The sequence below is a fragment of the Bubalus kerabau genome, chromosome 2 (assembly GCF_029407905.1).
Source record: "Bubalus kerabau isolate K-KA32 ecotype Philippines breed swamp buffalo chromosome 2, PCC_UOA_SB_1v2, whole genome shotgun sequence".
NCBI lineage: Eukaryota > Metazoa > Chordata > Mammalia > Artiodactyla > Bovidae > Bubalus > Bubalus kerabau.
Genome location: NC_073625.1, coordinates 29,400,269 through 29,413,181, shown reverse-complemented (window position 1 = coordinate 29,413,181; position 12,913 = coordinate 29,400,269). Strand labels below are relative to the sequence as shown.

The following is a 12,913-nucleotide window of genomic DNA, read 5'->3' as shown; positions in this document are numbered from 1 at the left end:
GAAACAGAGGATCCCTCTAGACTTCCTGATAACAGTGATTCTGCAGCCTCTCCTGATGTAACTTATCTCTGGCAGCTCACAACGTTCCCTGGCCTTAAAGGGCGTGTGCTCTCAAGATCAATCCTCACCCTGAAGAGAGAGGAACACCCCTGCCCACCACCAGATCCACACTTCCTAGGGGACACCAGGCGAGTTCTGGACAGGATAGCAGAGTCTACAGAGGGAAGGTGGTATTTCAGGGATGGTCCAGGACTGAGGTTAGGAAACAGAAGTTCTGGTTAATCTTTTGAATAGGTTCTTTTTATCATTCATTTTTGTTTATTTATGTACTGGGGGCTGGGTCATCATTGCTTTCTCTAGTTGTGGCAAGCGGGGGCCACTCTCTAGTTCCAGCCTGCAGGTTTCTCTTTGCAGTGGCTTCCCACAGGCTCCAGTAGTTGTGGTCCACAGGTTTAGTTGCCCAGGGCATGCAGGATCTTCCCGGACCAGGGATTGAATCTGTGTCCCCTGCATTGGCTGGCAGATTCTCAATCACTAGCCCACCTGGGAAGTCCCTTAGCCCATTTTAGAAATCAGGTTATTGGGCTTTTTTTTTCTTTTGCTATTGAATCGTAGTTCCTTATATATTTGAGAAATTAATTTCCAAAAGTTTCTAAAACCAGTTTTAATGTGTGGTGGTGTGAGTGAGTTCTCACACAACCAAGCAGTCCTTTGACACAAGCTGGGTGTCCTGTAACTCAACTCAATTCTGACACTATCTACCTGGAGAGAGCCTCAGACCCCAAAGGTTGAGGGCTCATTCCCACAAGACTGCACCCCCCCCACCCCCCCACCCCCCGCCAACTTCAGACAAAATCACACCAAAGTCATCACCTGATTGGATTAGAGTTCCTGGTACCAACTCCTTGGGTTCCATTAATTTGCTAGAGTGGCTTGCAGAACTCAGAGAAATATTTTACTTACTAGATTACCTGTTTATTATAAAAGGATATAACTCAGGAAAAGGCAGATGGAAAAGATGCTCAGGGCAAGGTATGGGGAAAGGGTGTGGAGTTTCCATGCCCTCCTGGAGTTCAGCCATTCTCCCTGAATCTACAGGTGTTTGCCAACCCAGAAGCCCTCTAACCCTCATACTTTGGGGATTTTATGGAGGTTTCATTACATGGGCTGCTGCTGCTAAGTCGCTTCAGTCGTGTCCGACTCGGTGCGACCCCATAGATGGCAGCCCACGAGGCCCCACCGTACCTGGGATTCTCCAGGCAAGAACACTGGAGTGGGTTGCCATTTCCTCCTCCAATGCCTGAAAATGAAAAGTGAAAGTGAAGTCACCCAGTCGTGTCCAACTCTTAGCGACCCCATGGACTGCAGCCTACCAGGCTCCTCCATCCATGGGATTTTCCAGGCAAGAGTACTGGAGGGGGTTGCCATTGCCTTCTACCATTACATGGGCAAGATTGATTAAATCATTGGCCACTGGTGGCTGAATTCAGTGTCAGTCCCCTCCTCCCCAGAATGTGGGGGTGCGACTGAAATTTCCAAACCTCTAATCATATGCTCAGCTCTGCTGACACCCAGCCCCCATCCTTAGGTTCTTTCCACGTCATCTCATTAAGTTAAAGCCAGTTGTGGTGGAAAGGGACTTTCACCAGTTGTGGTGAAAAGTGAAGACACCAAGCTTCACTTTTATGGTTCTGAGTGTTTCAGGAACTGAGATCAAGAAACCAAATATTATAACAAAAGCTGCTCCCATTGCTCTTCTCACTGAAAGAATTTCAAGGGTTTTAGCTCCGTGCCAGAAATGAACAAAGGCCAAACACATATTATAAATCACAATATCACAACCTGTTATCAGATATACGGCTTACAAATGTTTTCTCCCATTCTGTAGGTTGCTCTTTACTCTTTCCATTGTATTCATTGCCGTGCAGAAGCTGTTTCATTTGGTGTAGTCCCACTCGTCCATTTTTGCTTTTGTTGTTTGTGCTTTGGGGGTCATATCTGTGAAATCATTGCCAATACCAAGGTCTTGAAGGGTTTCCCCTGTATTCTCGTCTAGTAGGTTTACAGTTTCAGGTCTTAAATATTTAAGTTTTTCATCCATTTGAGTTGATTATTGTGTATGGTGTAAGATGAGGCCAACAGATATATGGATAGATGCTCAGCATCAGGGAATTGCAGATCAAAGCCGCAATGTGATATCATCTCACATCTGTTGAAATGGATTTTATTGAAAAAACCAAAAGACAGCACATGTTGGTGAGGTTGTGGAGAAACTGGAACCCTTGCACACTGGTGCAGTTGCTATGGAAAATAATACGGAAATTCCTCAAAAAACTGCAAGTATCAAATGATCCTGCAATCCCACTTATGGGTATTTATCCTGTAAAACATTAATAAACAGAGACCAGAAGAGGGCGCTCTCATACCCTTGAGGATAGCTGAGCCAAACAGGAAGAAGAAAGACTTTTCTGGCAAGGACCCAGCCAATGAAAAGTCAGGGACTCTGTTTACTACAGCTCTCCTTAATTCGCTGGGTTTTTTTCCTCCCTAGAGAGATGGTCTCCTTCTCTTGCTGTGTGGGAACTTGCACGTGGCTCACACTGGTTATGGACCCCCAATTGCAATTCTATGCTGATCCCAAATTAGCTCATTTTTGCTGGAGAAATATCTGGCATTTGTTTCAGGTCAGCAATCCAAAAGAGTTACTGTTCAGGATCTCAAAGGGATATTAGCAGATTCATTACATCACAACAATCAAAGGCACAAAAGTGCAAACAACCCAATTATATATTATTATAGTTTATTATTATCTAATGTATGCATGCATCCGTGCTCAGTCACTTCAGTCCTGTCTGACTCTTTGCAACCCTGTGGAGTATAGCCTGTCGAGCCCCTCTGAACATGGGGTTCTCCAGGCAAGAATACTGGAATGGGTTGCCATGCCCTCTTCTAGGGGATCTTCCTGACCCAGGGATCGAACCCTCATCTCCTGTGTCTCCTGCATTGCAGGACAATTCTTTACCAGAGCGACCTGGGAAGCCCTAATCTAGTGTGTGTGTGTGTGTGTGTGTGTGTGTAATTATTTTTTATAATATTTATAAGTCTCTTAAAGGCAAATTTATTTATATACAGCTTGGACAGTAATTAACACACTATGACATTTTGTCCATGCTATATGAGAAATTATCTTTTTTAAAAAAAGGAGATATTGGAACTTCCCTGGTGGTCCAGTGGTTAAGACTCCAAGCTTCCAATGCAGGGCCCTCAGATTCCATCCCTGGTTGGGGAACTAAGATCCCACATGCCGTGTAACATTGCCAAATTAAAAACTAAATCAATAAAATATTCAAAACTTTTCTTGAACTCACCTTTCTGTGACGCCCTTCTTAATCTTCCGCTTTTCCTTGTGTGCTCATTGGCCACAGGGCTTTAAGCAACCAGGGAAAGCTTATGGCCAGTTACCATAACAACAAAGAAATGACCACTGGAGGAGTCCAAAGAGAGAGGGTCCTTGACTGTATTCCTGGAAAATTGATGAGTCAGTCCCCAACAGTGCTGTCGTTTTTGATAACTGTTTAAATTTATCATATGAATTATCTCTGTGCTTTTTAAAACCAGTTTTTCTCACAGTGGCCTTTTCTTGCTGTACTTTAAAAGTCAGAACTATAAGCATCGTGTCCTTTATAATCTACTGAACTTTAAATATTTAAAGTGTTATAAGTCAAAGGTAAGAATATTTTATGCCCATCGTGCTTTGTATACCACTCCAAAATGTGTGACATTGGCATAAGGGTCATTTTGAGCTGACAGCAATTGAGAAAAAGGACAACCAGGATGAGCAATCTGCATCCCTATCCCCACCACCACCATCTGCATGAAAGCAGAACAGAAATTCTCATGTGAAAGTGAACCCCACCCCCCACCATCTGCATGAAAGCAGAACAGAAATCCCCATGTGAAGGCGAACCCCCACCACCAACCACCTCCCTGCCAACCTCCCGAACCAGGAGCAGGAAGAGATAAGATGGCACCATGAAAAGGTCAACAGTAACAAACCTCACTAAGCAGCCGATCTTCCATTACTCTCCCCATGTTTTTACTGTCCCACACTTTGCTGCCCCTAGAAACGTAAAGTCCTTTTCCCTTGTCTTCTGGATCTCAAGTCACTCCAGCCTGCAGCGGCTTGAAGCAGCATTTTGATTCTTGACCAGAGATGGAATGAGGCCTCAGAGTGAGAGCGCTGACCAGGGGGCCAATGACAAGGCCCCTGGCCCGTCAGCTTTGTGGAAATGAATTCCCACAATGCAACGGAAAGCAGTGAAATAAGTCAAGTGTTTATTAGGAGGAACAAGAGTCCCTGTGAGCAGGCACACAGAGCAGAGGCAGGGAGTCATGCCCTCGTGGTACTTTGAATCTCTTACATGGGGCATTTCTTCTGTGTTTCCTCTGACCAGTCACTTTGCTTGGCCTTGTTCTGAGTCTGTTTGGTTTAGCTCAGGGTCCTCCCATCTGGGCGTGCATCTCTTAGCCAAGATGGATTCCAGGGAAGAGGCCCATGGGTAGGTTGACATCAGCACACTCTTTTTGACCTCCACCGAGCCTTTCTGTACAAGTGTAGGCAGGAAGCTCCCCTTGACCTTGAGAATGAAGAATATGTGGTCTCTATCTCATCTGGACAGGGCTCAGCCTCTCCTCTTATCCTCCTACTACTGTCTTCATCTTGGAGTGTCTGTCCACAGGGGATGAACTCCAGCTGAAAACCTCTGCTACGGGTGACTTTCCTCCTCTGGATCAGTATGTGCTTTGTAATCCCAGCCAGTGGTTTGATCTGTTCCAGTGTCAACTGCCATATGCTCTGCTTCAAGTGGAGAGCTAGGCTTTCGTGAATTCTTTGTACATAAGTATTTGTTACCAATATTTTATCAGACGCTTTCAATTTCTCTTGCTGATGCATTATCTTGGCTGGTGTTACAGAAAAATAGTACAAATATTATTTCCTTACTGGGAAGCTTCTTAACTTTACTCTTGTTAATCTTATTTTTATCAGTCTTTTATTTAGGGCCCAGCCAATGAACCTAAGGTGTAGAGAAAAAAATAATTTTCTTCCTCTTCTACAGTTGCAAACTTTTTTTAGAGAACTGTTAACCAGTTCTTCAGTTTCCTCTCTATTCCTCTTCTGGAGCATCTTGGTTTGTGAAATGTTTTTCATGAAGATTCAGGGATTTATCCTCCCCCTCCCACCCCCCAGCAATTACCTTGGTTCTGCAAATGTTTTAAGATTTCAATTTATCAGTCTTTTGCAAGACTGACAAGTGTCATGGAACAGACGTTCATGTGCTTAATACACAGTGAGGCCAAAAAATCTGAAAGGGCAGAGTTTGGAGCATAGAGAGGTTTACTGAATGGCCAAGCAAGGAGAATGAGTGGCTCGTGTTCAAAAAATCTCAAACCCCTCAATGGTTTTCAGCGAAATGTTTTTATAGGCTTAGGGTGAGGGCTACAGGATGTGTGACTTTCTTCTCTTTGGTTGATTGCAAGATAAAAGAGATGTTCCAGGACTCAGCTGGAAGTTTCCATCCTCCACGTAGGTGGAGATCTTAGTTCTTTCAGAAGAACTCAAAGGTATTGGTCTGTGTGTTCTTTGAGGAGGACCCTGGACCCTGCTTTAATCGCTGCACCATTGTTTCTTGATTGTTCCTCCTTTGTTTCCAAATTCCTTCACTTCCTTGATTCAGTTCAGTTCAGTTCAGTCTGTCTGACTCTTTGGGACCCCATGGACTGCAGCACGCCTGGCCTCCCTGTCCACCATCAACTCCTGGAGCTTGCTCAAACTCACGTCCATTGAGTCAGTGATGCCATCCAACCGTCTCATCCCCTGTCGTCCCCTTCTCCCACCTTCAATCTTTCCCAGCATCAGGGTCTTTTCAGATGAGTCAACTCTTTGCATCAGGTGGCTAAAGTATTGGAGTTTCAGCTTCAGCATCAGTCCTTCCAATGAATATTTGGGACTCATTTCCTTTAGGATGGACTGGTTGGATATCCTTGCTATCCAAGGGACTCTCAAGAGCCTTTTCCAACACCACAGTTCAAAAGCATCAATTCTTTGGCACTCAGCTTTCTTTATGGACCAACTCTCACATCCATACATGACTACTGGAAAAACCATAGCCTTGACTAGATGGACTTTTGTTGGCAAAATAATGTCTCTGCTTTTGAATATGCTGTCTAGGTTGGTCATAGCTTTTCTTCCAAGGAGCAAGCGTCTTTTAATTTCATGGCTGCAGTCACCATCTGCAGTGATTTTGGAGCCTGGAAAATTAAACTCTGTTTCCACTGTCTCCCCATCTACTTCCTTGATTAGCAGGGGCTTGAATTTGCCTTTTGGAACTCTGGGAAGTTCTAGGAGGCTGAAGAAACCTTTCCCTACAAACACAGAAAGGATTTATACCCAGGAGGACTCCACAGGTTCTTGCTCCCTTTCATTAGTCTTGCACACAGTTATTATGTGCTAAAACTGAGGCTTTATACCAAATCAAACTCTCAGGCACAGGGCTGCTGTTTACCTCCCAGTTCACTTTAAGCACAAACTTGGACATGCAGACCCTTGAAGTGGACGGAGACCTGCTGGTGAGACCTAAAGCCCTTGAGCCTGGCAGCCCCACCACACGTACAGATTTCCTGTGCTCCGCAGGAGGGCAATGCAGCTGCAGGCGCTGCTGCCTGAGCCCTGGGCTTCATCTGTGCTGAGATAAAGAGGATCCTCTCAGTGTGACTTGGTATCACATGTGATGAAAAACCAACATCTACTGAGAGCTTATGCTGTGGGATCATATCACATCCCAAGCATGTGTCAATTAATGTAACTCTCCAAGTCCCACTATTTCAGATAGAAACCGTTATCACCATGGGATTACAGGTGAGGAAACTAAGGAACAGAGAGCCATGGGTATTGGCCAGTAGCAGAGACAGTGTGAACTAGAAAGTCTAGCCCCAAAGGCTTCCATACCGTACCGTCTCCACCCAGGTGCTAAGCTAAATGTTTGTCGAACCAACAAATGCCTTTCCTTGCCCAGAAGTTTAGTTGTTTCTTTTATAAAATCAGATTTGGTTGTATTTTTCTTTATAGAATCTTGACCGTGGTGTCATACTGAGACAATATAAATCCCTAAACAGATTAATTCCTCAGGTTGTTTTAACTTTCAGGTTTCCAAAACATAATATCTCTACATAGCAACATGATCATCACTTCCTAATACTTTCTCAGTGATGTAGTCAAGCATCATTATACACATCAGAAAACCAATTAATTAAACAACTTAAGCAGGAGAAGTTTATTACATAAAACACAGCTTTGACATTTCAAATAAAGTCTATCCAAGATCAACACTGTCAAAATTAGAAAGGATGATTTGCTGCATTTACTCTCATTTCTCTACTCTGCAGAGCCAGGCCATCATGGCACATCACCCGGGGCTCATGTTTTAAGAATGACATGCAACTGGTAATTAACAGAAAAGCTGGGTAGCCTCTAATGTCTGTCTGAAAGACTGCTGACAGATGAACAATGGGTATAAAAGACCTAGTGTCTTCTGTAGAATTGTTTGTCATGTTTGCAATTATCCGTCGTTTTCAAAGGACCTTCAAACAAAAGGATCAATCATTTATCCATTGTGCCTTCTTCATAAAGCGGGCTGACCAGAAGGTTCTTACATCCACTGTTTAAACCACCATGGTATTTTTTTTTCTGTCCTTTTTATATATTCTGTCATCCTCCCTGTCAATTTTTTTAGACAATTATGATAATTATCTTAATTTGTAGCTAGCTTTTTAGAGCCAATACACCCACTGAGGAGAATAAAATGGCAACCCACTCCAATATTCTTGCCTGGAGAATCCCGTGGACAGAGGAGCCTGGAGGGCTGCTATCCATAGAGTCGTACAGAGTCGGACATGACTGAAGAGACTTAGCATGACTGCATGCAGTGGGGAAGGAAATGGCAACCCTCACCAGTATTCTTGCCTGGAGAATCCCAGGGACAGAGGAGCCTGGTGGGCTGCCGTCTATGGGGTCGCACAGAGTCAGACCCGACCGAAGCGACTTAGCACAGCAGCAGCACACCCACTGAAGACTTTCATAGAGGTACCAGAAAGATCCTATGATCATGAAGCATCCCAAATATTAATTACTACCCCAATAGTGTATTTGTTCCTTAGGGCTGTTATTGGAGAAGGCAATGGCACCCCACTCCAGTACTCTTGCCTGGAAAATCCCATGGACTGAGGAGCCTGGTAGGCTGCAGTCCATGGGGTCACGAAGAGTCGGACACAACGGAACGACTTTGCTTTCACTTTTCACTTTCATGTGTTGGAGAAGGAAATGGCAACCCACTCCAGTGTTCTTGCCTGGAGAATCCCAGGGATGGGGGAGCCTGGTGGGCTGCTGTCTATGGGGTCGCACAGAGTCGGATACGACTGAAGTGACTTAGCAGCAGCAGCAGCAGCAGGGCTGTTATAACAAAGTGTCACAAACTGGGTGATTTTTTTTTTAATTTTTAATATTTATTTATTTATTTTGGCTGTGTCAGGTCTTAGTTGCAGCGTGTGGGATCTTTTCATTGCGATGCATGGATTCTCTAGTTGTGGTGCATGGGCTCAGTAGTTGCATGGGCTCCAGAGCACGTGGGCTTCAGAAGTTGTGGCACATGGGCTTAGTTGCTCTATGGCATGCAGGATCCTAACTCCCCAACCAAGGACTGAACCCACGTACCCTGGTGGCTCAGCTGGTAAAGAATTTGCCTGCAATGTGGGAGACCTAAATTCAATCCCTGGGTTAGGAAGAAGATCCCCTGGAGAAGGGAATGGCTCCCCACCCCAGTATTCTGGCCTGGAGAATTCCATAGACTGCATAGCCCATGAGGTTGCAAAGAGCAGGACACAACTGAGCGACTTTCACTTTCACCCTTCATTGCAAGGTGGACCACCAGGGAAGTCCTGCAAACTGGGTGATTTAAAACAATAGAAATGTTTCCTATCACAGTTCTGGAAACTAGAAGTCTGATAACAGATGCCAGTGGAGCCAAGCCCCCTCTGAAACCTGTAGGGAAGGGTCTTCCTTGCCTCTTCCTAACTTCCAGGCCCTGGCCTTCAAAGATTGATGCCCCTGGGCTTACAGCTGCCTCACGCCAGCCTCTGCCTCTGTTATTACATGATGTTCTCCTTGTGTGTTTGTGTTCAGAGATCTCTCTTCTTAAGGGTATTGGATTAGAGCCCATGCTAATGACCTTGTCTTATGTTGATTTTATCTGTAAAGATCCTATTAATATCTCCAGATAAGGTTACATACACACACAGAGTTAGGACTACATCATATCTTTGTGGGGAACACAGTTCAGCCCGTAACAGAGAGGATACCTGCAAACACACCTCAGAGACAAACTACCTTCAAGGCTGGGACTTGAAAGAGTAGGAACTTTTCTGTTGGCCTTATTGACAGTATCTTTGTATTTAAAGCGGTCTTCCCAGGTGGCTCAGTGGTAAAGAATCTGCCTGCCAATGCAGGAGACGCGAATTCGATCCCTGGGTGGGAAAGATCCCTTGAAAAGAAAACGGCAACCCACACCAGTATTATTGCCTGGGAAATCCTATGGACAGAGGAGCCTGGCGGGCTACATCCATGAGGTCACAAAAGAGGTGGACATGACTTCGCAGCTATACAACAATAATAGCATGTATGTAAAAAAAGGCGTGTGCAATAATGGAAGTGGTTAGTAATGAAAGCATAGAAATAACTGAAGACAGGTGGATGAATTCCCTGCTGTTCATGGAGAAGGGTGATTTGCTCCCTTATATTACTGCCCTCTGTATATAAAATATATATCATATATATGACTCACTCCCCTTGCTTTGATTCTGTGCTCAACTTAATTTGACCTCAACAGGAATTCCTCTCTAAGAGAAAGAGCAGACAACACTGCAGCTGTTATTACTTAACACATCTGAGTTGGATTTACACATCAGTATTTTATGAGTTAAGTTACTGGGGCTCCATCCTAAGAGGTTGCTCAGCTATGAAGGTCTTGGGCCTGTAAAATCAGAAACCCAGAGAGGTGGCAGCAGACAAGTGCAGCTCCCAAGGAACTGGGTGAGTTGAATCAAGCTTCACTCAGCAATGACCCTTTGTGCTGACTCTCCCTTCAAGTTACATTACTTGTGTTCAGAATCAATCCGATGATTAAGGGCTTAAACCCTGAAAGCTCATACTCTAGAAATGATCTGAATACAGCTTCTTATTAACCTTCCCTCCTATCAGAGAGCTGGCCATGTTTCATTTTGGCCTTCGGCTAAGTCCCAGATCTTTTGGAATCAGGCTTATGGTTCCCAGGTTTGTGTTCAAACTTCGTATCATTTTGCCCAGAGTTCTGCAAATCTGTTGAAGTTCCAAGGGTGATAAATTGGAGAGTGTTCCTTTAAGGCGAGGTTCAAGGAGGAGACCCAGGTGTCTATTGTAGACGCAGCCAGAGGCTGCAGTCTGGGGCCCAATTAGCAGTGAGCTAATCCGGGTTTTTGTTTAGCTTAGCAACCGCCTGCGCCGTCCCGGGGGCCCGTCGGGGTCTCTTCGGGGGCCGGAGGCCCGGGTCTGAGTCCTCCGCCCGCGGTGGCACCGGCGGCTGCAGGAGTCGGCCCCCGTGGGCACCGGGACCCCTGCCCTCGGGGTCTTGCAGCAGCGCTAAGGCAAAGAAGGATCTGCTCACCGCAGAGGGCGGCAAACCCGGCGTCGGGGAAGGTCCGGCCGAGGAGTAGCGGGGCCGAGCGCCCGGAGGATTTCCTCCGCTAGGAGAGAGCATCAAAGGCCCCCCGGGGGTGCGCGACTAGAGGGGACTCCACGGGCCCCGCCGCGCCCCGCCCCGGCCCAGGGCCGCCTCATCCCGAGCCCTGCGGGCGGCGGTGGATGGAGCCCTGCAGCCTGGCTCCGCGTGGACTTGAGGTTCGGGCCACAGCCAGGACGGCGTTTCTAGGGCCAGGACATGAAGGTCGCGGTGTTGGACCTTGGGTCTCTCTTTGCCAAAATCTTCAAGACCTCGACGGCGCCCCCTGCGGCCCCCTCGCCGGTTGCCTCCTCCAGCCCCTCGCAAGGCGCTGCTGCCGCGGGGGCCGCGGGTTCCCGCCCGGGCACCTCGCTCAGCGCGGCCCGGACTTTGACCGTCCTCCCGGCCCTGGCCTCCGACTCCCCGTCCAGCTCTCGGGGGCCCTCGGTCCTGCTGCAGCCGACGCCCGCTGCGCTCCATCCCCTGCTTGCCGCCCCCCACGTCCGAGTCTCCGTCGCCGGCCGCCCGGCAGAGGCTGTGGAGACTCCCGCTTCGCTGCCCAGTAGCCCTGGAGCAGCCAAAGTCCGGTCCTCGCCCCTGCCCCTGCCCTTGGCTCTCCCGCCCGCCCCCTCCAGCGGCGGCTGCAGCTCGGCGGGCTCCCCCGCCCACCTGGTGGTCGTGGCGCGGCAGCCCCCGGGCTCCGGCGTGGTCTGGGCGGCGTATCCGTCCATCGGGGGCTCGGTGGGTAGCAGCATCAGCAGCAGTGTGACCGCGAGCCCGCGGAACCCTCGCCCCCCCTGCCCTGGGGAGACAGAACCCAGCGCTCGGGTGCCCCCCGGGCCTGGCCCCAAGACCCTGTTCTTCACTTTGCCGGACATCGGCGAGGAGTGGGCCTCGGACAGCGACTCGGAGGACGGCCGGCTAGGGTGAGTAGCCCCGCTGGGGCCAGGCAGGTCCTTCTGGGGACCCCACCCTCCACCTGCCACAGCCACCTTGCTGGGCGCCCTGTTACAGAACCGCGCTATTTGCCATTACTTCCGCAAACTCCCCTGGATCACCCTCCTTGCACTTTTATTGGGTCCTGATTCCTTGGCTTTCTGTTCTTTTAAAATACAGGCTGTGACAGGCTTGCGCTCAGCTTTCTGGGAAATAATCCTCTGGTGTTTACCATCAGAGAGGGAAAGACGATGAAACAGGGCTTGCAGGAAAGAAAGGCAACATTTTGTTTCTTTTCTCGCTGAAGCCTTCCCTTTTAGATCGTTTGAGAGTCTGGTTTCCTTAAGGATTTAGAAAGGAGCCTTTGAGTCCTTCTCTCTGATGCAGGATTAACAGATGTGCAAGTAACCCAATTACTACACTCGCAGCTCTCATTTTAAGAAATGGTGAGACTCATGCCTCCCCCCTTTTTCAAGGATCAGCCCCAATTCTCATCCCTTTAAGTGGGATCTTTTTTTTTTGGTATGAGACAAGGAGGCAATTTATGTATGCATAACATCATCTGACACAAATGGATTTGTTATATCTTGTATCCTAGAGCTCCTGTGTTCTTGCCATGGGGCCTTGAGATACTCCAGAAACACTGACTGACTTCATGGGGACCATCTCAATGGGAATTGGGAGACACTTCCCTCAACACACAAACTCACACACATTCCTCTTGGAAAATGTGGATGTCAGAAGTCAGGCAAATTTTATTTGTTAATGAGCAGAAGATATAGCTATTCTTAAGTGAATATAAAGATGTTCAGCCTTCTAAATTTCACAAAAGGATACAGTCAAGGGCAAATGTAGTGAAACAGTCAAGCACAAACCAGGAAGTCCCTTTCCTGGTTGCAGATTTCTTCATTGTAGTCTAGTGAAGGAAGAACGGTCAGGCCTGCTAGCAGAAAAGCTCTCCTCTGCCCACAAAAATGGACTGGAAAACTTTGGCATTAAGACTGATTCTAAGTCATTCAAAATTCAAATAACTATTTTCACAAAGCCATGTGACACTCATCTCAGTGTTAAAATAAGCAGTTAAGTAGTAAGTTGTTTCTTTTCACTTAAATTATTGTATTATGAAATAGATGAATTAACTGATTTTTTCCCCCTAAAGGAAAATCAGTTGC

The 12,913-nt window shown here is 47.0% G+C and overlaps 1 protein-coding gene across 5 annotated transcripts in view; it reads left to right on the top strand.

Annotated features, from left to right (window-relative positions):
* The first annotated feature begins 9,709 nt into the window (after positions 1-9,709).
* FAM149A (family with sequence similarity 149 member A) overlaps positions 9,710-12,913 on the top strand; it is a 40,648-nt gene continuing 37,444 nt past the window's right edge. For 2 of the 5 annotated variants that reach the window (XM_055567339.1, XM_055567338.1), the window contains exon 1: positions 11,010-11,731. In XM_055567339.1, coding sequence (XP_055423314.1) covers positions 11,025-11,731 — 707 coding nt within the window. In that variant the 5' untranslated portion in view covers positions 11,010-11,024. Of the gene's footprint in view, positions 9,729-10,109; positions 10,142-10,583; positions 11,732-12,913 lie in introns of those variants that run through there. The other 3 variants (XM_055567341.1, XM_055567343.1, XM_055567340.1) reach the window with 3 other exon arrangements.